A 25,656-nucleotide genomic window follows, 5' to 3' on the forward strand; every position below is an offset into this window, starting at 1 on the left:
TGTCCATTTCTTCCTCTCTTGGCTCAATTGCTTGCATCAGGCAAAAATCAGTTGTAACGGTGAAGATTATATCCTTTTCAAAGTTCTTTACCACTTCTTCTGGTAGTCTCATTCTCATACTCATTTTCTTTTGGAACTCGTTAAAATATTTGTTTATGGCAGTAGGGAAAGTATTCTTTACAACCTTGATGTTGTTCTTAATTTGTGCTGAGACTGGTGAGTCCTTTGACCACTCAATGTCTCCAATTCCTAGTAGAAAGTTCTAAAAATAAAAGAATAATCTGACCAATAGCTGACCATACTTGAATTTCTGACTATTATCCTTTTTAACTAATTGCAAATTTTGAAATAACTATCTTCTGATGGCTTCACAGAGATCATAATTTGCATTATCAACAATCATTCTGTGAGCAGTACGAATTGCTGTAGATGGAACACTATTAAGTCTACTAGAATAAAATACTCGGTAGCCTATTACCATTGTTACTAGTTTCACTGCAGGGTCTCTAATATTGTTGATAGAAAAGGCATGCTTATCAGAAGTAGAACCGGTTAAAGAGAATACCGTGTCTTTTGAAATTCTTCTGAGAACAAGTACTTCACCGGTTGAGAAATAACCAGTTACATCGTGAATGGATTCCTTAGTTATTGTGTGAGTTCTCTCTAAATACATATTCTCTCCATGAACTTGACTCAAAATGATTCTGATATGCTCATCCTCAAAATCTTCAAGAAAGTAAGTGACATTATGAAACCCTTTTCGAAAACCGTAGCATACTTTGTTTCAATCTTTCTGTTCTTATCACAAAGTGATTTCAACTATGTATAAATGTATAGAGATCCTATATCTTCTATTTTGTAGTCAATGTAACTAGACAAATCACCTTTGATCACAATTCCACTCGGAACTTGTGACAATGCATTATACGACACAATTTGTTCTGCCTCTACAGCTTCCATAGGCTTAGAAGTAATCATTAACCTCTCTACAGACTTTGAAGTTGACGCCATTCTAGATGAACAAGATTCAAAGTAGTATGTTCAAAGAAATACCTTGTTTCATGCACGTTGCCCCATTTACCGGTTGAAATTCCCAAGTGCACACTAGTTTGACCTTCTGCAACCTTCAATTCAGCTTAATTTCACAATTCACGAAACAATTCGGCAATTTACAGTAAAACAATCTTTCTCAGCTCAGCAAGCGCTTCAAATTTCTTTCTCGAATGAGTTAGGATAAAAATGACAAAGTAAAAACTCACTTTTATCCTTTTAACCCACTACATTAAATGCTCGCCCGTTTAGGGTTACAAACCCTAATTTCACCGCTGAAGGGGAAAACCAGTTGATAACATATTGACAAAAAGTTATCAAAATTTCATGTTTCAAAATTCTTTTCCCGCTCATTTTTCTCAAGGGGTCCGAAGGTATTTTAACTATTAAGCTCCCCTTAGCCATATTAAAAAGGCTTAAGTTAACGGTGCAGGGTTCTCTTCACTGGGTGAAGGAACAATTTCTTCTCTAGGTGAGTCATCACTTTTCTTCTTCCAAATCTGATTCATTTCCTCTCTGGTTTCTTCAACATTAACTTTCTGCTTTCCTTTCTGATCCTTAGAAGAGTTGACCAGTTTGCTATTTCTAGATCTACAAAATTTTGCTAAGTGCGTTACAATGATAACAAGCCATACTAGATGATCTCCAAGGTCTTGCATTTCCTCTTCCTATTCTTCTTCTGTAGCTCATAGCTACATGACCAAAGTTATTACAGATGGTGCAAATAGCATTTGTTACCTTTTCCATCTCAAATGGACTAAACTGGTTGCCGTAGGATCTTTGCCAGTTCAGGTTTACCCGGTTGTCAAAATTCCTCATCCGGTCACCATTTGGTCTTGGATGCATGTGTGGTACAAGATTGTTTTCTCCATATCTGCACTCAATAGATCTATGTCCATACATTCCACATGTGAAGAAATGACCTTCAAATTTCTTGGACACATACCTAGCATTAGTATTGTAACTTGCATTTCTGTTAGGTTTGTCTTGACAAACATTTGCAGTGTGACCAGGTTTATGGCAAACAAAACAAACAAGTTTAAAGACCTTCTTATCGGTATGCTTGTTGAACTTAGGAGAAGATTTATTCTTAGGATTGTTGCTCTTTGTACTAGAGGATTCACCTTTTTCAGTTGTGTGAAAACCAAGTCCAGAGATATCACCCTTCATTCTTTGTGATTGAATTTGTTCTTCCAGCATGGTAGAGCTTCTACTGAACTTCTCCAATTTCTCATTGGCTTCAGTAAGCTATTTGATGAGATCTTCATTATGCTTTGACAGGTTCTCTCTCAGAGATGATGCCAGTTCAAGATCTAGTTGTAGGTTCTCCTTTTCTTCTCTTTCAGCAATCAAATGCTCATGCATAGTAACACTTTCCTGTTTGATCTTTGTGATCTCTTGATCTCTTTCCTTGATAATATCTTCAACAAATCTTTCGGCTTCCAATTCCCGACTCATGCGGATAGTGAGACCTTCTAGCTCTCTCCTTAGATTCAACTTCTCACTATTTAACTTTTCAACTTCCTCTGCTAAAGCATCAATATTGGCTTCATCTGAAGAACTATTATCATATATCTCTAATAGTTGTTCAGTTAGCTCTCTCCTCTTGACTTGTGAAGCTTTCAGTTTGACCCTAAGGGTTTCAAGTTCATTTCTGCTAGCTTCTATCTCTCTTGCCATCTCGAAGTAGCTCATGTCCCCCATGGTGGTTTCAAGGCTCCCTTCTAAGCAATTAGGCTTCAAAGAAGTTAGGCTCTGATACCAATTGATGGACTTAAAAAGAACTGAGAGGGGGGGGGGGGTGAATCAGCGACACCAAAAATAAAACTACTTCAAACACTAACCTGTAGATGAACTTAATAAAGCTTTTAAACACAACTCATGCAATCCAAAATGATATAACAACATCCACAAAAAGTAAAGCATCCACCATAACACAAGTGTTTGTACGTGAAAAAACCCAAGTACGTAAAAACCACGGTGAGATGGAACTCACAAGTTAACTATCTACAGTAATAGGTAATTGACCGGTTAAGGTCTACAAAGTGCTCTGCTAGGAGCAAACCTTGTTAGAGATCCCAAGGCTTGATTATAAGATTATACCCTATTAAAGGTAGTACCCTGTTAGGAGTAACCTCGGTGGAGGATTTCAGAATCCAAACTAATGGATCACCCTGTTATAGGATTTATACATTGAAGCTTGTTAGAGCTTACCCGGTTGGGGGATATGATTCTGCTGTAATGGTTATAAAACAACAAGAATGATTTGATCTATTCTGAGTAGCTCAATACTTGCTTAATCAGATCCTTCTAAACATATTCAACACTTCTCTCCTTCATACTTTGCAACTTAATTCTTTTTCCTTTCACACATAACATAACACATTTCACTCTATCAAATAATTTATTGTGATGTCAATATATAGACCTTATAATTTCATGTTGGCCTTAAGAAATCATAACATGATTTCCAAGGTGCAGTTTATCTAGACAAGTGATCATAACTCATCACAAAAATTATCGCCAAGCAGTCGGTGCTGGTAACTCATCACGAAATGTGGTAACTCATCACAAAATTACCAAATATCGGTTGGAACAATCAAAGACCGGTTTGAATAAAACATATGAACCGTTGTCCTTAAATCTCCGCTTGATCTCCATCTTGATCTTCGTCTTGATGCCAACTTAGTATAATCACAAACTGTCTCTTATGCACATACCGATTGACATAAAGTACCGGTTAGAGATAAACCTCTTGGTTTAACCTCTAACATATCGGTTGACAAAGTAAACAATTGAAGTTACATCGGTAGTCAATATAATCATATGTGTGTGTGAGAGTGTTTCATCAATGACAACAAATGATGAATACATTACAATCATCGTCAAGCCAACAATATCACCTTTGATATGCACCTGGTTGAAAGTGTATACTACAGTACTCACAACTTCTCTTCAATAGATATGCAAAATATTTCCTTCAATCATCATCATCCTAACAACTTCCTAAATTGTTCTATTCTTCCTCTCCACAACACCATTCTGTTGAGGGGTTCGTGGAGAAGATAACTATCTCTTCACCCCATGCTCTTCACAAAATGAATTGAACTCATTAGAAGTAAATTCACCACCTCTGTCAGATCTTAGACACTTTAGCTTCAATCCAGTCTCTGTCTCAACCATAGCTTTGAAAATCTTGAACTTCTCCAAGGCTTCAGACTTTTCCCTTAAGAAAAGTAATCCACATCATCCTTCAATAGTCATCAATTAGAAACATGAAATACTTGTCACCCTACAAGATTCTCACTCTAGAACGCCCACACAAAATAGTATGCACAAGATCCAATATTCCATTAGAAGTATACTATTTTCTTTTAAGAGAAACTCTTGTCTGCTTCCCTAATTGACATTCCTTGCATTCGGTTTAGTAGGCTTTACCAACTTAGGAAGATATCTCACTGCTTGAGTAGAACTTATCTTAACCATGCAATCAAAATTTACATGACACATCCTTCTATGCCATAACCAACTTTCATCAATCTGAGTAATCAAACTACTTTTTCCACCAAACTTCAAGTGAAAGATATTACCTTTAGTCTTTGTACCTGATGCAATCTCAATTCTAGAGCTACTCAAGATCTTACATTTTCCATTATTGAATTTCAATTCATATCTCTTATCAACCATCTATCCAACACTCAAAAGATTATGCTTTAGATCTTCAACATACAATACATCATTAGTGTAATGCTTAGCATAAAGAGAAATAGAGCCTCTACCCTCTACCATAGATTATACCAGCTTTTTCATCACCAAATATTACTACACCACCATCATACTTTTCCATACTCATAAAATTATTCTTATCACCTGTCATATGATGAGATCAACAACTATCAATAACCCATTCATCTTTCTCTTCAACTTTAGCAGCCAAAGCTTTGTCCTCATTAATACATCTAGTAGAATTAGCAGTCACCAAATAATCTTCCTTGATAGCAATGAACACCCATTCATCTCCTGAATTTCCCTTATCAGATTCATCATCTGTCACACCTTCATCACCAGTAAAATAACACTTCTAATATTTAGGCTTATATGACTTTAATGGCTTCTTAGAAACTTTCCAGACACCTTGAGGCAAAATGTCCTATCTTATTACATGAAAAACATTTAAGAGGAAACTTTCCTTCATACTTACCGACTCCCTTAGGTAATCTTCTGGCAATCAAGGCTTCAAGATCGTCAAGCTCTCTTTCTTCTTCTTCAAGCTCTCTCATATCCTTCTCATATCTGGATACCCTTGTAGAAATTTCTCCCGAATCATATTTATTCTTCTCGAAAAGAGTAGCTTTGAATGCAGATTCAGACCTAGGAAGAAATTCACCGAATTCACTCAACTCAAAGGCAATAAGCTTTCCAATCAGCATGTCTCTAGTCACATCTATCATAGTTCAAATCTCCTCAATAGCAATAATCTTGTGCCTGTAAGCATGAGGCAATGATCTCAGCACTTTAGCAACAATATTTGATTCTTCCAATACTCCATCGACACATCTGATGTTCAACACAAGCTCATTCACTATCTACATAAAAGAGGTAATGTTCTCATCTTCATCCATCTTCAACATCTCATACTTTCCCTTCAAGCTCTGCAACTTATCAAATTTCACATGGCTGTCACCTTCATACAAAGTCTCTAGCTTCTTTCATATCTCATGAGCCATTTACAAATCCATCACATTAGTCATCTCATAATCAAACAAGGCACTTAGAAGTGCTTCCTTAGCTCTAATATTGAATTCATCTTCCTTTATCTCATTCGGAGTTGTAGGACCATTATACACATTCTTAGTAATCTTCACTGATGCATCTCAAGTGACATTGCATCCAGTTCTTCTAAAGAGTGCAATTCATTCCATCAAATCTAGGACTATCCTTCTTGAAAGCAAAGGTTGCCATCCTGGATCACCTCAAGCGGTCAAGCTTCTTCTGGAGGAACTAGCTCTGATACCAATTGTTGGCAACAAGGCAACAAATTAAGAGGGGGAGGTGAATCGATTTGCTCACAAACTTTACTCAACTCAAACACAATCACATATCTGATGATTAACAATAAAAGCATGAATCAACACCACAACAATAACACACATAACACCAATATTTTTGATGTGGAAAACTCAGTTAAGAGAAAAATCACAGTGGGAATCTACCTACACTGAGATAATACCCTGTTAGGAGAAAATGAAATATTACAATGGGGAATACACATGCATTCAAGCACACTGCCTAGAGATCACTGCTAAAAAATAACAAAGGGCTACAACCCTGAGAAGGCTCACTGCCTTATAAAACATTTGAATTACATCCGAAAGATCATGAACTGATGAAATGGAATCTCCTCATGCTTGGTTATAGTTCTAGTTAAGCACATAACACAAACTCTTCTCTTTCATACTTCTTCACACTTCTTCGCACTTCTTCTCTACTACTGAAAGATCAAATCCTTGTTCGCACACGCAGATGATACCTCTCTCACACATGCTACAATAATATATGCGAACCAAAACAATGTTAGCTAAGACATAGTATGGACCTAAATCAATACCTCAAACATGAAATGCCTCTAAGAATTAAGCCATGAATATCCACAACATGCAACAATCATCTGGTCGACCAAGAACACCACATAACATGAACATACCAGAGAAATCATCAATAACATGTACAACGATCAATACAGACCATCAACATGGATAGGACCCAATCTAAAAAAATCCACGAGCATCATGAATTTCCACATCAACAACCACAACATCAACAACCACAACATCAACACTTACTAGAATCTTCATCATCATTATACCAAACCTCAAGAACACCAACTAAACTGATTGTCAAATTGAAAGATTCACTTGCGAACCTCCAAATCATGAACCATCTGAATTGAGGATACATATGAACGTCCCAAACACTTTGCCAAATCTGCAAACCAATATATTGCAATTCCAGAGCAATGCAGAGAAAAATCCATAATACTGAACAACACAACCAACATGAAACCAATCATAATACCGGATCTCATAACTCAATCAAATCACCATGCAAACCACTCAAACTTCTGCTGAATCAACTAGAGATACTTATCTCAAAACCTTTTAATCCCCAATGAATCGTCTTCAACAAACTGGCCAAACCAACTCATTCAATCTAACTACAACATTGGAACACATGAATATGTTGACATCAATGACAACACATCATTCTAGCTAACTTCTCAGCAATATCTAACATGCCCAATCATATTCAAATTGGGTCTTGTTTAAGGGGGACCAATATTTTTTGGGGTGCCCTAGTCTAGGGCCAAGGTGCTCCACATCATGTTCCTCCAAAAACAAGACCAACAAATGGGAAATGGGAGAAGGAAACCTCAAGATTGGGCTGACTCAGTGGTGTCAACAAGTGACATCAAGGTTGGAGTAAAGAGGACCAAAATGAACCTAGGGGCAATGGATATAGGTCATGGTAAGATAGGAGCACAAACATGAGGTGTGAATTTTACCTGTTTCGATTTATGATGATACACCTTCCTACAATATTCATTATCCCATCATGAGCACAGATCCTATGACAAGATATTTGGTGTTGATTTTTTTGGTTAGTCAGTCTTTTTATTTTTTTATTTATCATTTTAATCTCATTTTAACAATAAGTCAAAGCCACCTTTATCTTTCTATTTCTTGGAGTGTTTAGAAAAGCAAAGAATGAGACATGGTCATTATTTTTGAATGTCATGTTTTTGGAAGGTTCTTGAAAATTTTCCATGGTAAATGCATTCCTTCTAGCATATCATTTATCCTTTAAATCTATGATCATTCATACCTTATGTGCACTAGGACTATAATACTCTAAGACTAACTTTCTCACATATTTTGATAAATTTTTATTATATCTAATATGAATAAGGAAATAATTTTTTATTTATAGTCATTGTCCATGCATTAGATACATAGTCATCTCATTTGTCCACTAGGACTATCATACTCTGACCAACTTTCTCACATGTTTTGACAAGTTTTTGCTTTAACTGGTATGAATAAAGAAATAATTTTTGTTCATAGAGTCATAGTCCATGCATTAGATACATAGTCATCTTGATTCCTTATACTTGATGCATAATATCAAATTTCTATATCAAAATTAGGTTAGCTCTCTATATTTTTTTGGCATAATTATAAGGCACAATATCAATCCACCCACATCCATCCATGCCATAACTATTTGTTTCAACTTATCTAGTATATACTCATACACCTATCACATCACCTATTTATAGTTATTTGAAAGTTTTATAACCTCTTGTCCATCTCACAACATTTATTCTTCTTTATGTTCCTCAATAACACTATGCATATTTATAATGGTTGATAGTTGGTCTTCATTATTGTGACCTTGCATAGATCTTTGATATAGCCATTCTTTCTCTCTTTTTAGCATGCAAATGGATCTCATTCAAAACCCTACCATACTTTGATTTGCCTTGACTATCACAAAATTTATGTACTGTTATCCATTTACACCCTGAATATCCATATCCAATCTCCTCATTACATTGTTCATTAATATAACTCTTCTCTCTTATGACAATTGTCATGTTTATCTCATGACTACCATAAATCTCTATGCAAAGGACATTTTTTGTTGCTTTTGACTATGCATTTTTTATCTTCACATACCCTTTTGTCTTGCTTCTCTATCATGTCCCTATGCCTCTACATATAACATTTCTAAGAGACTATCATGTATAGTTTGAAAAAAATATACTTTTCTTACTTAAAGACATAGAAATGGTATATGGATACTCGAGATATTTTTAGAATATGTTCTTTTGTCACTTTAAAAAGAAATCTTCTATTGCTTCATGTTGACAAGATTGTATAGTAAACTTTTTGAAAATGGTGAACTCAAAAGGTACATAGGATCACAACATATATGATCCTTGAAAATAATTGTTGAAAATACCAACATCTTCCCAAACAACACATTGGTTTATTGACGTGGATTTTGACATGAAACAAAGTCCTATTCTCAAACCTACTATGGAACATGTTCACTCATCTTACTAACAGAAGAACATAACCAAGAAAAGGTAGTAGAGATTTCATTACATTTATCATTGCAAAACCAATAAAATGTTTTCATTCTTCCAACAATGGCCAAGTGTTTGACAAATATTTGCACTACTAACTCATCATAGGGTTTGACTATATACAATAACAAAAGCTCTAACACCTTTTAAGATATTTGTGGGGACAAAAATTCAACTTGAATAATAGACAATGAATATTTAGTACTATAATAAGGAAACAACAATTTTTATTAGGAAACCTCAAGCATGCATAAATCTCATCACAAGTCCTCAAAACCCCAATATATTGAGATACAAACAAAGGCTCTTTAGACACCTAGTACACTGTATCTTATTTAATGGGTTTTTCTTCCCAATATTGTTGTGTTTATTTTCTTTTGAATGGTTACTCTATATTGTTGATTTCTTGGAGGATTGGAATACTCTACCTTATTTATTCTCACTTCTTCTGGATATACATGAAGGCTTCTCTTTAATTGACAATCTTTTGTCCTTAGTTTATTGGCTCTATTATAGCTAAGCACCAGATTGAGCTTCTTTCTCTTTGTTGCCTTTACTTGGACCGTCTTTATGCTCTTTGTGAGGGTTTCATTATATCTATTCTCTAAACAAAAATAAAATGTTGCTTGTTTATTACATTTATTAACACATGTAGACAGTGGTGTGTATGTATTATGCTTCTTGTTGGCAATATGTGTTATCATTGATGTCAACTTGATGTTTGATAATGTGTGTTATCTTTGTTTGTTGGCAGTTGTTGTGTTGTTATCATTGATGTTAACCTACAATTTATGTGTTTTTATTTATGATATATTTGGTATGATGATTATTTATGTATATGGAGGCTATTGGAACTTGTTTTCGCTGATATAGAGTACAGATGGATAATGATTGTAGTTGTTTTGTGTTGTGGATGTCGACCTTCTTGTTGTTTGATGTATGTATGATGTATTGAAGCATGATGATGATATCATATTAAGATGAGGATTAGATGCATTGAGAAGTATTAAGATAAGGATTAGAAGCATGACAATAGAATGGAGGTGTTTGTGTCAATATTGTGCATGCTACTGGATGGTGGTTATGTTTCTGGGACATTCTTGTTCTCGAAAGTTTGATGAAGCAAGTTGTTGTAGGATTCTATGTTGAAGACTATTTAGAAGAATGTTATACATTCCTTCGCATATGATGATATGGTCTTGTGTATTATGACATAATTTTTTATGCTTTGTGGATATCGTACTCCTATCTTGTTAGGTCTCTGGTGTTGTAGCCTATCTAGTTGGTGATTTCACTTTGCTGGAAATCTGGCTAACTGTTAGGATCAGTCTAGAAAATGTCTGTATTTCTTCGCATGGATGTTTTAGGTGTTGCATCTTGGAGGACATGTTTATAATAATTTTTTTTTGTGTCTCAATTCAAGTTTCAAGTGCTAATATGGTCTCCAAGAGTTGATAATGAGCTGTTCATGGCTAAGTATTTTGGCCCTTTGAAATGAAGTGTTCTATACCAATTGTGTTGTGCGAACATGTTTTTTTATGTTGCAATGAGAAATAAGTATTTGGGAATGTTTTGAATATTCAAGGAATGTCCTAGGTTGCATGCTCTACATGATGCTAGATAATCTATTTGGTGCTACATTGTGTTTAGTATTTTTGTTTCAAGGTAATTGTTATGGTTTGATTGGTTGACTTTGTTTCTTGCTTATAATTTATCTTTGGGTGTCTCTGCTTGCATTGGAGGTTGTGTCACATGTTGCATTTGGTTCCTATTTTGGTATGTGGGGATCCACATTGGGTCTATTCATCTGGAAGATATGATTTTGGTCCAACTAGTTATATGCTACATGGTTTATGTACATGTTACCTTGTTGAAGAATTTGGAGGATGTGTACTAGCATGTTAAATATTTAGGTCAACTTAGAAAGATGTGATATGATGTTTTTAGGTCTTCTTTATCTCCCAGATTGGACTACTTTCACCTTAATTATGTTTGGTGACCCACTTGATAGGACTTATTCCTATCCCTATTTTAGCTAGCCTAATCGATTTTTTACAATAAAAAAGATAATTTATATATAGAAGATCAAATTAGTGTGGATTGATGTATAATGTGTGTGGATTAGAGTATGCATGCACTTACATGATCATATCAATTGCTGTATATATGGTGCAAAGTTGAGGTAGTGTGTGGTGACTGTATTGAGGTTGGTCACTTGCGACAAAGGTTGAAGGGAAGATGAACATATTTGGAGATTGTTGGAGGCAGTGTTGTTGAAGGCTTATTAATATTCATTCATATATTCATGTCCCTTACTAAGAGATAGCGAGTCTCCTCAAAAATTTCTTTGTATCTTGCCTTGAGACAGTGAGTCTTATCCTACAAGTCCCTTATATCCTGCACTGGTGTAGTGCACCCTAGCTTGCAAGTCCCTCTAGGAGAAATGAGCTTCCTTGGTAGTGAGCCTAAAACAATATTGTAGTCTTGTTCATATGTCATGAGTTGACTCTCATTGTGTTTTTTCCCAATTTTGGTTATCCACATAAATTTGGTGTTCTCTTATTAATGGTGTTCATTGTTTTATCTTTCATTGCTACTGATAAAGTTAAGGTTAATTTAAGATTAGTTTGAGGCATAAATTTTAAGTGATTGATCAAGATTGATTCACCCCCTCTCAGTCATGGAGTTTGTTTAACACTTCCATGAGCAAAAAAAAGAGTATTCGTAAATTTCCACTAATTAAACATGAATTAAGAACCAAAGCTATGCTATTCAAAACACTTTCCAATCCAACCAACCCTTTGGAAGTATTTCATCTAGTTTAAGAAAGATTATGCATAAATTGCTAACCAAACAACTCATACCTAATAAAATGTGAAAGGGATCACACAAAACCTGTAATGTGGGCATTCATAGGATCTTTAAAACTTCTGTCAACATGTCATAAGCTCTTATTTCTTTTAACATGGATCATTTTGAGAAACCAATTGCTGAATTCATACCTTTCCATTAGCTTCTTGATCTTCTTCAATTTCAAAAAGAAAAATACCTTTACCCCCCTCATGACATGTGCCCTAAATCCTAAAGGAAAAAAACTCAATGTGAAGCTTGGTGAAAAAGAAACCTCTTTTAGTCTTGTCTTTCTTCAATCCCTTTACTTTTCTTTGGCACCTAAAACCAATGCATGAAAAACTTACTAGTGTGGGTGTGACTATGACTCTAAAAGTTTATAGGCAAAAGTAATCATATGTTGACATTATAGACCCCATAGATGCAAAAGATGTTAACACAACCTATTAGCTCTAAAAATAAATGTATCAGATACTTATAAGAATGAAATTATATTATATTATTGAGTCTATATATCTTCTATGATAGGCCTTGTTCTATAATTTAACCAATAGATGTTTATAAGAAGGTATCGTTTGGTAACATAATCATGCAATACTTGAAAAATGTATCACTAAGTTTATACATCTTCAAGCATTTTATAACACCATTCAATATTCTTACTATTCATTCATCCACTTAGTATTTAATATCAACTTGAGGTAGAATAGTAACGAGTTTTCAAATAAATATAATAGAATCACAAAAAATAACCCATTATCTTCTACAACAAGGTTGATCCAAATAGACAAAACTTCCTTCTCTTTTATTTTTAAATATAATAAAGATAGTGGCAAAAAAAAAAAAAATACTAAGTTTTATTTGTCTATAGTAAAGATATTAAATTATATATATGATCATCCAAGGCATATATCATATAAGAATTTATTTAAGGAGGCTTGTGTTGGCCTAAGCAATAAAACTTATAAGACAACCACTATAAGATTAGAGACCCGCTTCACAAGACAAAATAAATAAATAATTTGTTATATAGGAAAGGCATGAAGTCACACATAGCGATAAAGTTGGCAAACCATTTGACATAATGCCTCAAAGAACCATGGTGTAAGAGATATCATGATTGGTGGTTATGCACCCAAAAGGTTTAATGGAAACAACTTTTAGAAACATTCATGTGGATGCAAGCATCAACCCTAAAATGTAGATTGAAAGATCCCGACCATAGAAGAGATATAAGGGCATAAAAAGATATGTAATCTTTATGTTGGCTATCCATAGGTTTTATAGCTTGACTTCGTATTGATTAAAAAACAAACATTAATTCATTTTTTAGTTAATACAAAAATGAAAAAAATATCTAAACATTAAGAATGTAAGGATTATTGATTAGTTTTAGAACTACTAAGCATATGCGACTGGTAGAGATGATATCAAACCCATCATTTGCCAATGACCTTCTGGTGCAGGGGCACGAGGAGACATGTTTGCATCATTTATTTGTGTGTTTTTATATGGTGATGTTTTGTGGTAGGATGTCTGTTGATCCATGTTGATCCATGGTGATGTCCATGGTGGTCCCAAGACAATGTAATAAGCCATAAGGCTCCAAAATGTGTCAATTTGGTCCAAAGCCTCATATGGAAATTTTAGTTATGTTTTTAGTGTTTAGGAGTCTTAGATGTGTTGTGTGTTCATTCTTGGCCTTTTGGTGTGAAGGCAAGAGCCAATTGTAATAATGGTCAAAAGTTGTAATGCTATCATGAGCAACTTTGACAAGTTTTTGCATTTTTGGTTACCCAATGGTTAGCTGGTTGAATGTACATGTTGGGGGTGGCTGTAGGAGTTCCTTGGAATGATATAAGCTTGAGGAAATATGCCAACAGGTTAGGAGAAGCTGGTAATGAAATTCTTGTTTCCAAACCAATCTAAAATTGCACTTTTACTCCATTTTCTTTGAGTTTTCTACACTTATACAGATTTGTACGGATGATAGGCATGAATTGAGAGAAAGACAATTTGAGGCTTTGAATCACCTTTCATTTGACGTTGGAGTGAGGCCTTGAAACTCTTTGGTTTGAAAGTTAAAGAAAATTCTTTATTGCTGGCCTGAGAAACCCTTAAAATCAGGGGTTTGATGCAAGAAGGGTCACAATTCAACATTCCATCTTGGGAATGGCCAGAAACCTTGGGGAATGTTTAATTTCCTTGTATAATAAATGTTCCAAGTGGTTTGGAAGGCAGGAAGTGTCGTTTGCAATTTTTAAGATGATGCCTTAGGGTTGACATCTCTTATGTGGCAAGCCTGTGCAACAGAAGAAGTGGATGAAACCCTTGGACATCGGATTGAAGGGTGTATGAATTTGGAATGAGAGGGACCCTTGAACATGTAAAAACCTTTGAAAAGTTCCCAATATTCCTTCTAATATGATTGGTGAAGACTTTTAGTGACAAATCTCTAATACCGACTAGATAGGTCTAATTAGGGGTAATGTGGATAGACCTCTCAAACTCAAAACCCAGATGCCAAAGTGTGAAGTTTATAAGGGCATAAAAAATGGTATCCAAATATGTGATTTATTCTATGGGTTGTTAAGGGAGATTGGGAGTGATTGAGCAAAAACCCAATCAAGAGGCCTAATTGCTTGTACCCCTTACTAGGTCTCTAAGGGTAAACAATATTGGGGATCTTGTAGATTCTGTTCAAGAGGTCCAATTAAATGAAAATTCCATGTCTCACATAGTTTTTCATCCACAAATATCATACTTCACCACTTGAGCAAAAGATCCTATATGCTAAGGGTTTGGGGTTGTTAGGTGTCCTTGGTTGGAGGGGTTAAGACCATAGGAGTAGAAGACTCCTTGTTAATTTGGAGTTGTATTATTGTGACTAATCCTTTGGAAGGATACCAAGCCTTGGGAAGTCTAAGGAAATACACCATTGGATGGTGACCATTGAAGACCCTAAGAAGGGTGAAACCAACAAAGTTGTGTACAACACCAAACCCTCTGCATTACCTTCCCACCTACATTGGTTTGGGGCACTTAAAAAGTTCCGCAGAGAGCATTAAACAATACTTGCAAACCTCTTCCTGGTTGCTCAGAAAAGGAAGTGTAGATCTGAAGGAACAACTATCAATCCAAAAGAGAAAATATTTTATTATGGTTGATACATCTTTGTTGATCGACATGCATGGACACAAAGAGAAGAACTAATCGATAAAATGCAATAAGGATATGATAAATCCCATGCCATGGTTTTGTACTCGAGATTTTAGAAATTTTAGGCATTTTCAAATGCTAAAAAGGTATATACAATTGAGAGTATAGAGAAGGCATATTTCTTGTTGATCATTGCATCAAAGCTGGATAACTCGTACATCAATTCTTTCCTTCCTCTATTTCACTTATCCTTCCTTCAATCACTCCTCCTCTTCCCTCCTTTTCTGTTGGAAGTGATTCACATGGCCACCATAGATGATTGCAAAGGACTCCTTTGTATCGTCCTCGGTTAACAAGCACTACTCTAGAAGTCCTATCACAGTTGCCAGATCTTGAGCTTCTTTCTCAATCTCCATATCTCCTCTTCTCTAATCTCACGCTTTCCTCTTCCATCAATTTATGCAATTGAAATCTTGTCGACCCCTCTTGCATCTTGAATCCAAATTGAAGATGAATCTTTGGCCTGTTACATATGTTTTTAACCTCCTCGCTATTTCTAAATTAAAAGAACAGAATTGAGTTTGGACATCATGCATGCACATGGATAAAAAGAATCATTTCCTTCAAGGATTCTCTCTTTATTGACACTATGTAACCTATGGATGATGAGACTATTGCAATATGCTTTGAGTTTTGTGGATGCTTATTTTATTATTATGCACAGATGAAGTTACATCATATGTTTGAGTAAGGATATCATTGGTTTTCTTGATTAGGAGATGGTGTTGATGTATTATTATTACTAATGGAAACTTATTATGTTTTCTAATGTCTTATTTATACATAATTTTAAGTATATATTCTATGATGGGAATTAAAAAAAATAACTATGATGGATATATGGTTCCTCTATGATAAGAGCCTTTAAGATGATATATGTCTTAGATGTTGTTTGAGATGTGAGCTTGATACTTCAGCTATTGGTGTAGTCAATTATATATTGACACCATTTGTTGAGTGAACAGGTATTATGGCCAATGGCTATGAGGGGTCACATGGCTCATTTCCTTTGTACATCTCCCTATGAATACCGGTCTCAACTCACAAGGAGTTAAAGAGATATAGTATTGAAATGCGTGCACTTGTTGTTTGTATACGTGTGGTGATACAATATTGTTGTATAAAGTTTTAATTTAGAGGCATTTACATATATTTTACTTTTATTAATTTTATGTGTAATTTTGTGACAAAATTAAATAAAAATAATCTATTCTATAGCGAAAACCACTTTGATGGTGCTTTACACAAGTACAATGGTGAAAACTTATTGACAAGTGCAATGGATAGTAAGCTCTATCCACCATCTATTAGATTCTTATCCACTTCATCCATTACCAAACTTGAGTCTTCCATCAACTCACATCTTATTCTATAGCTCACTTACAACACCTATTATGACGGGTTTTATTTAAAAAGTGTTTCTCCATGTGAATTATACTATTATGTGTTTCATATTAGTTTATTAATTTTAATTTGTTAATATATGTTCTTACATGCTTCTCCTTATCAATGTTTTAATAATTAGTACACTCTAATTTAATTGACATATCAAATTTATTAGCTATTTTCATTTATGAAATCTATATTACAAATAATAAAGAGATATTGTATTTACTTAACATGGTAGTTATGAAACTTGTAAGTTGTTGAAGATAATAAAATGGGCTGAATTAAATAAACTCAAGGCTATATGTTTTTACAAAAATATGGTAGAAAATATATAAAACTTGTAAAAATCTAAGAATCTATCGTGGATTCTTAAAGAGAGTGCGAAATTCATGAGAGGAAAGACATAATGCAATTTTTTTTTTATAGAAAAGACCCTAACAGTAAAAATAAGAGAAGTTATTGAACTATAGAAAGACATAAACACCTAGAAAATGCCTTAAACAAACCAAAAGCAATAAAAATGGGATTTTAGAGAGCTTACTAGATTTTTCCACCATCCCAAGATCAATTGAGAGAGAAATTTTTAATTCATTTCATGTCGCATGCGGTCATTAGTTGGGCCTTTAGCTCATCATTTGATCTCCATGTATGCTTTCCTATTTTTATACATTTACAATACTTCCTTTTGCATGGCTGATATATACATGCATGTCCTTCTAACCCCCTTCTCAGTTTCGCAATGTTTCTTTTTTCGTTTTGTTTGCTTGGTGTTCAATGGTGGACAAATGAACATTAAAATAGTTGCAAGAGAAAAGCATGGATTCCAATGATAAATGGGAAAAAACCTCTCCAATTCTATGTAGTTCATTTTTTAAGTTAAAGAGAGCCTAGTATTGATGTAGGCCTACAAATTCCATGCATTGACGTGAAGGCTTAAAAATGATTATAATATAACTAATTATAATATTCTTAACCATTTTAAATCATAGTGTTTACAACAATATAATATTTAAAACATTATAAGAAATATAAAAAATGAAACTATTAGGATTGAGCTGAAGGACCATTGATACCATGTCAATATTGATTGGTTGTAGAGTATCAAACAAGTTGATATTTAAGGAAAGCCCTTTAATAAGGAAAGCTCTTTAATATTGGTTACATAGATGAATTTGAAAGTTGAACATAGCTATATCATTTATTTTTTTCTTAAGGATCACTTATTTGCACACCCTTCAATTTATTCCTTTCCTTACAATCTCTTTAATTTTAAAAAGTAAGTTTGCACACATTTGATCAAAGCAATAAATAATTGAAAAAATTAAAATACTAAAAAAACAACTTAATTTTGATCAATAATGTTGAATCAATTTTATTATAACTAGGTTTTTTGCCTGGCCTAAACTAGGTGGGACTACAACAGGGGAGCCCCTTCCTAAAGAAAGAAACCCATTAACAGGTTTTAGAAACTCAAAGCTACATATGCAACACTTTTGGAATGAGAGCGTAGGTGCATATTAAAAGGTCCCTCCTTCATTTATTTCTTGCCTCTCTTCCATGTCACAATATTTCATCCTTCCTCAAAAGCCTCTATTTTCAGAATCTATTCAAAACTTTCTTGGGAAAGAAGTGTTTCCTCCATATATAGCCTATTTAAGGACTCCAACTCACAATCTTTCTACAAAATTGTTCCTCCACCAGTATTAACACTATCTTGTATCTCACATTTTGAGGCCTTTGGATTTTTTGAGGTGGTCCCCTTACACGCTTCCTTTTTTTTCATTGCCTTTGGAGTTCCACCTAGACCCTCATCTACTTTCTCCACCAAATAATGGTGGGAAGAAACTTCTTTCCACCTAGATGCAGGCTTATCTAATTTACGCTTGATAGATTGGGTTGCTATATGCCCTGTTTGGAAGCATCTGCGACATCTAAAGGGAATCCCTTCATAATCAATAGGTTGCCGCCAACAACCCTTAGTAGATTTTAGCAAGACCTCCTCATAGAAGTCTCTTGTCATGTCCATTTCCACCAATACATGAGCATAAGCAATATGTAAAAAAATTAAAGAACTTTCTTGCACTACCAAAAATTCCCCCAAAGTGTTCCCAATAGCCTCAAAACAAGATTCAAACCAATACTGAAATGGTAGGTTTAACAGGCTTACCCAAATTGGTACCTTGTAAAAAGATTCAGTTGCAGGATTAAAAGTTGGGTACTGAGGTTTTATCATAAGAAAATACATATCCTTCCAACTCCACTGGTAATCACACGAAATCGTGTTCATGTCCTACACCTCATCGAAGACAACCATGAAAAACCCTCAAGAACTTGGATAAATTTAGACATCTCCTGCGAATATGGGACCCTAGATTTCTATAATTCACTTGTGCAATTCACCGAGACTCTACCAAAACCTTTAAACCCTTGGAGGGACCTCCCGCTCCCTTAACCCTTCCATTCCCCATCTTTCTACCTCCTCCAATAGACATCCCCATCCCTGGTGGAGCATTTCAAAAACACGCTGCGTATGATCTTGACCCATTCCCCTACTTCGAGGTTGGAAAAAATTTCTACACTTGTGCAGAAACCCTAGCAAAAGCAACTTCCTTTGGCAACAACGACATGATTTTTGAACTTGATTTTTTATATTTGATTTTTTATATTTAATTCTTATTATTATTTTGTTTTATTTGTTTGGTGTTCAATAGTGGACAAATTAATATAGACATAGTTGCAAGACAAAAGCATGAATTCCAATGATAAATGGGCAAACCTCTCCAAGTCTATGTAGTTACTTCCTATTTAAAGATAAAGGAAGTCTAATATTTTTCTAAGTCTATAAAATTCAATGCATTGATGTGACGGTTTAAAAAAGGAGATTCTAATATGACTATTTATAATATTCAAAACCATTCAAAAATCATAGAGTGGAGATTCTAATATGACTATTTATAATATTCAAAACCATTCAAAAATCATAGAGTTAACAATAATATAATATTTTAGACTATTATAATAAATAAACAAATTAAACTATATTAGGATTGAGCTAAATGACAATTGTATCAATAGTGAATGGTTACAAAATTCAAATAAATTGATATTTAAGAATTTTTTTTTGATCTTGTTATACATAGATAAGTTTGAAATTTGATCATAGATATATCTTTTATATACTTTTTTAAGAATCACATCTTTTGATATAATCCCCATACCCTTTCCATTTCTTACAATCTCTTTAATTTCCAAAAGTATCTGAAAATATTTTATCAAAATAATAAATAATTAAAAAGAATCAAAGTAATAAAAAAAAACAACTATATTTTTAATTTTAATTGTTTATTATTTAGGTCAAATGTACATCTAAAGTAGACACGGTGAAAGCTTCACCAAGTACTTTCTTCCGTGGTTAACCATGTAATAGTGTTGACTAAAGAGCCATTTTTATTTTATTTTTTCTCATTTTCTCTTAGTATATATAGCATAGAAGGATCTATAATCAATCTCATTTAATACACAGTGGAAACTACTTAAAGTCCATGAGTCGGTTGTATAAGATTGGATAAAATTTCAACGACTACATTTGTTTAGTTATAAATATTTGCCACTGAATCAACGTGCGTAAGTAGTAGAGGAAGTCTTCATGTACAAGTAACCTCTATTTTGACTGATATAATCTGATAAGCGAAGAATACAGCCTAGAAATTTGATATTTTACCAAACTCAAATAGTTGGTTTAACAGATCTATGGATGTAAATGTTTCATTGCTATAATCTGATATTTTGTCTCCCTATCTTTAACGCGTGCCCGAATTTGGTTCAGTAGAAAATTCGGTTAAAAGTTAAAGATTGAAATTATGGTCTAGTGGGTAGAGAGAAAACAGCCCTGAAACTCTTATGTACCTGTGTTGTTATGCTATGATTCTATTGCTACTGACTTTGTTTTGAAACAAAAAGCAGTTTGAATAGAGGAATACGATTGTAACGTGGTTTGATTTGCTTCTGTTAGTGGTTGAACTGTTCTTTGTCTTTTCTCTGCTAGTATGTTCCTGCTCCTCTTCATTTCAAAGCTTCACATGGAATGTCGGAGCCAGACAATCCCCTCCAACCTACTAAGGACTTTGTGGACTCTAAAAATATCCATTCCCATGATAAATACTGTGAAGACCACCGCTCAAGGCATTCTTATGGTTCAATCAGTTCACTGATTAGTACTAGTGTTGCAGAAGAAATTTTAAGCTATAATGGCAGAGGTATTGAAGTCTGTTGGGTTTGGTTTAACTAGGGTTCTTGTTATGGTGGTTGTCTTCCTTAACGTTGTGTTAGTTCGAGGATATATACATAGACACACTTTTGTCGTAAGTAAATCAAACTTATGAAGCCCTCATTCTTCGCACTTGCACGGATTTTTACTTCATAAGTTTTATTGGATAAATTTTAAGAAGTTTTTGGATGTAGGGAAGTAGTTTATATAATTGGGTAATTCTGATTTTCTGTTTATTAATCATTCTTGTAATCTTTTCAATCAATAGAACGATATATCTATGTTTCAATTTTGTATTTTAAAAAAAAATTATTTTTATTATATTTTTTTTATCGTGAATCCAAAATGTAATGTTATGTAATTACGTGTTTGGATGACAGACTGAAGCCACACCTGTAACAAGGCTCTGCAAGAGGCATAACATAATAACAGTAAATGGGCTATTCCCTGGACCAACTCTGCATGTTAGGAATGGGGACACTCTTATAGTGCAAGTTTATAACAGAGCAAAATATAATGTCACCATTCACTGGTAAGTCTATTTCTACCATGTAATCATGAGTGCGATAGTAGTAATATCTATTTATCTATCTATCTAGAGAATGTGAGAACAATGTTGTATATTTTGCAGGCATGGAGTGCGGCAGTTTCGCACAGGGTGGTCTGATGGGCCTGAGTTCATTACACAATGTCCCATTCGGCCCGGAGGGAGTTACACCTACAAGTTCACCATTACTGGTCAAGAAGGTACTCTCTGGTGGCATGCACACAGTTCATGGCTCAGAGCTACTGTTTATGGCGCCTTGATCATCTATCCAAGGATCGGAACTTTCTATCCCTTTACCACGCCACACCGAGAGACTATAATTCTTCTTGGTATTTTATAACATCAAAACATCTTATTGCTTACTACCCTATTCAGAAGATTTTGAACTCTATATGATTGTATTTATTACTTGATGATTACAATTTGTGGGAATGAACAGGTGAATGGTGGAACAGAAATCCCATTGATGTTGTTAATCAGGCAACACGAACAGGAGCTGCACCCAATGTGTCTGATGCTTTTCTGATTAATGGCCAACCTGGAGATCTTTATCCCTGTTCAAGACGTGGTATGTGTATGGCTATCTTTCAGTGATGGACTGGACTTTAATTCAATCTATATGGCCAGATATAGCTATGTAATTGATTTGTTTCATTAAATGGCAATGCATAAAATTCAAAAGATCGTTTACATTTCAGATCATGTTAAGTGATCCAATTTTTTTTTGATGATAGATCATAGAGTGTGTTTTTAAAATATCTATTATAAAGACATATAGTTATCTTCTGATGATGGATTAGAGTGTGAACTAACCTGTTTCTGATGATGGGTCGTTGAGTGTGAACTATTCTGATGATGGGTCAATGCTTGTGATCTAAAACATCGATTAAAAAATACTTACAATTATCCTTTTCTTAATGATGAATTACTAAATGTAATCTGAAACATTAATTAAAATATATGATTCTAGTAACAATCTTTTGGTTAATTATTGCATATATTGTGAAAAATTAATGTTAACATAGCACGGCAATGTTCTTGTTCTGCATCTTCTGGTATCAGCTGTGTACGTTTATTTCCTCCACATTTCGGATCAAACTTCATGATCTATCATGAGATTACAATTTATTCTTTACTCTTGTCTTGCTCTCTTCCTGATATAACGATCATTAAATTTGATTCGAAACATTGAGAAAATAAACTTACAGAACTGATGCTAGAAAATGCACAACAAACATTATATATAGATTGTAGACATCATATGCATCCACAGTATGTTCTCTCTGAATCAATATATTGTGAAAAATTAATGCTAACATAGCACAACAATGTTCTTATTGTGCATCTTCTGGTATCAGTTGTGTAAGTTTATTTCCTCGATATTTCAGATCAAACTTCATGATCCATCATGAAATTACAATTTATTCTTTACTCTTGTCTTGCTCTCTTCATGATATGATGATCATTCAGAATGTTAAAAAATAAACTTACAGAAATGATACCAGAGGATGCACAACAATACATTGTAGACATTATATGCATCCACACTATGTTCTCTGAATCAATATAAGAACACGTTAATGTTTTGAATGATAACATTGAAATCTTTTGTTTATACTCTGCCATTAACGACCCAAAACTTGCAGATACATTTTTCACGTCAATTTACAATGGGGAGACCCAAATGTTGCGCATTGTCAACGCTGCACTCAATACGGAGCTCTTTTTCACGATTGCAAACCACAAGATGACGGTAGTCGCAGTGGACGCCGGCTACACCAAGCCCTTCCGAACAAAATACGTCATGCTGGGACCGGGGCAAACAACCGACGTGATAATCCGTGGAAGCAGAAGCCGCAGGGGAAGTTACTACATGGCCGCCCGCGCATATTCAAGCGCTCAGGGAGTGCCCTTCGACAACACAACAACAACCGCCATTCTTCGCTACGCTACGCAACGAACCCCACCAGTCATGCCGATTCTCCCACCTTACAACGACACCAGAACAGCCACTTACTTCTCCCGGGGCCTCCGCAGCTTGGGCGATCGGGAACACCCAGTCTTCGTCCCCAAGACAGTAAGCGAAAACCTCTTCTTCACCGTCGGCCTCGGTTTGCTAAACTGCCCGCGGAACCGCCGCTGCGGAGGACCAAATGGCACCCGGTTTGCGGCCAGTATGAACAATTTCTCTTTCGTTTTGCCATCTTCTTCTTCCATTTTGCAGGCCCATTATTTCCGTCAAAATGGAGTCTTTACCACAGATTTCCCAGATAACCCTCCTGTACGATTTGATTACACTGCACAGAATGTGAGCAGGAGTCTTTGGTCTCCCGTTAAGGCGACGAAGGTGAAAGTTCTTAAGTTCAATACGGCGGTGCAGGTTATTCTTCAGGGAACCAACATTTTTGCTGCTGAGAACCATCCAATTCATCTTCATGGTTATGATTTCTATATTGTGGGAGAAGGCTTTGGAAACTATAATCCGCGTACAGACCCTCAGAATTTCAATTTGATTGATCCTCCTCAACGTAATACTGTTGCTGTTCCTGTAAATGGGTGGGCTGCCATCAGATTTGTGGCAGACAATCCAGGTATGTATATTACCATTTTTGTTTGTAAGATACATTTTTACAAATCTTTTGAATGTATCTAAGAATTTTATATAATGAATCAATTGTAATTCATTCATCGATCCTTTGATGAAGATATCTTATAATCTAAAATTTTGATTTTGGATGAACAGGAGCTTGGTTGATGCATTGCCACCTCGATGTGCATATAACGTGGGGATTGGCCATGGTTTTTCTTGTGGAAAACGGGCCAAGTTATTGGACAAGCATAGAACCTCCACCTCGAGATCTGCCCAGATGCTGATATGATCCTAAAGTAATCTCCAGTCATATATTCTTCTATGGTTTTCTTTTTGGGCATTTTTTTCCTCTTTCTGGGTGGCCTGGTTTGTTTGGAGCATTGTAGTTATTTTGTCCTTCGATGATAAGTCGTGACAGAAAGAAGCTTTTATGAGCAGTCATGGCATACTGCAATATTGATAAATAAAATAAGCGGACGACAGATTTTAATTGTAATTTGTTTCATTGCTCTGGGTGGCTTAGTTTGTTTGGAGTGGTATAGTTATTTTGTCCTTCGAGGATAAGTCGTGACAGAAAGATGCTTTTATGAGCAGTCATGGCATACAGTAATATGGATTATATAAAATAAGGGGACGACAGATTTTAATTGTAATTTGTTTCTGTGAAAAAGCAATGACAGAAACTATTTTTTATATTTGAAGTCCTTCCTTTTTTGTACAACAGGATTGGAATGCAGTGATTGATAGCATTATATATGAAATTATGGTTGGCGAGAAGGTTTTTATGCTTTTGAAACTGTTATTGATAACCAGATTTTACATTAAAGCCCATTGGAATTTAGATATGAGAAATATCGTATTTGAAGGAGTTAATGATCAGCTGTGTATGAATAGTGTTTTTAGTTAGTTAAGATTCAGCCAGTCTAGATAGAGACGTCTCCACTCTTATCATTTTATCATTTTGGGCAAGAGAAGTCGAATCCTCTAACCCGGATGCATAAAAAGTAAAAAGTAAAGAACATTTTAAATTTTTAGTTTGTTTTTATAGATTTTAACTGTGTAGATTTTTAATGTTCAAGGTTTCAGATCAAATTTTATGATCCATTACCAGTAAAAAAAAAGCATGAGAAGAGAGAAATGTGAGAGTTTAGCAGACTCATAACTTCTATCATTTTAGGCATCTGGGTCTACTAAACTCTCACAATTTTCTCTTCTCATGCTTTTGATGGTGGATCATAGAGTTTGATCTCAAAACGTTGGACATTAAAAATCTATACAATTAAATTGCAGAAGAACAAGCTAAGAACATTATGAACTGTATAAATTTCATGATTATAACACTTTACATTAACAAACAATTAGTAATTTGAACTCTTTTACCTTCAAGAGTATAGAGGCCATTTTTATTTTCACCACTTCTTTGCCATTTAATGAAGCTTACTTGCCTCCACTCGTTAAGTATTGGGATCGACTTCTTATTCGATCCAATCACTCCACCTATATATACACATATTGTTCATTATGAATTTACTCCAAATTTGCTGCTAGGAATACATATAATCGATCCTAGATGTAATGTAATGTGTTGAGAGATG

General features: G+C 34.7%; 1 protein-coding gene across 1 annotated transcript; it reads left to right on the forward strand.

Moving 5' to 3' along the window:
- Positions 1-20,781: 20,781 nt before the first annotated feature.
- LOC131034461 (laccase-12) lies at positions 20,782-24,754 on the forward strand. The gene is made up of 6 exons (XM_057965959.2): positions 20,782-21,018; positions 21,305-21,456; positions 21,556-21,800; positions 21,911-22,039; positions 23,118-24,062; positions 24,215-24,754. Exons 1-6 carry the CDS (start codon positions 20,905-20,907, stop codon positions 24,343-24,345), a joined length of 1,716 nt encoding a protein of 571 aa, XP_057821942.1. The 5' UTR covers positions 20,782-20,904; the 3' UTR covers positions 24,346-24,754.
- Positions 24,755-25,656: the final 902 nt, after the last annotated feature.

The sequence above is a fragment of the Cryptomeria japonica genome, chromosome 5 (assembly GCF_030272615.1).
Source record: "Cryptomeria japonica chromosome 5, Sugi_1.0, whole genome shotgun sequence".
NCBI lineage: Eukaryota > Viridiplantae > Streptophyta > Pinopsida > Cupressales > Cupressaceae > Cryptomeria > Cryptomeria japonica.

Excerpts from the sequence above, each read along its gene's own strand:
- LOC131034461 (XM_057965959.2), top strand. The coding sequence starts at position 20,905 with ATGGCAGAGGTATTGAAGTCTGTTGGGTTTGGTTTAACTAGGGTTCTT. Across the intron at positions 21,019-21,304 it reads TACATAGACACACTTTTGTC|ACTGAAGCCACACCTGTAAC; the intron begins GTAAGTAAATCA and ends TTTGGATGACAG. Across the intron at positions 24,063-24,214 it reads ATTTGTGGCAGACAATCCAG|GAGCTTGGTTGATGCATTGC; the intron begins GTATGTATATTA and ends TTGGATGAACAG.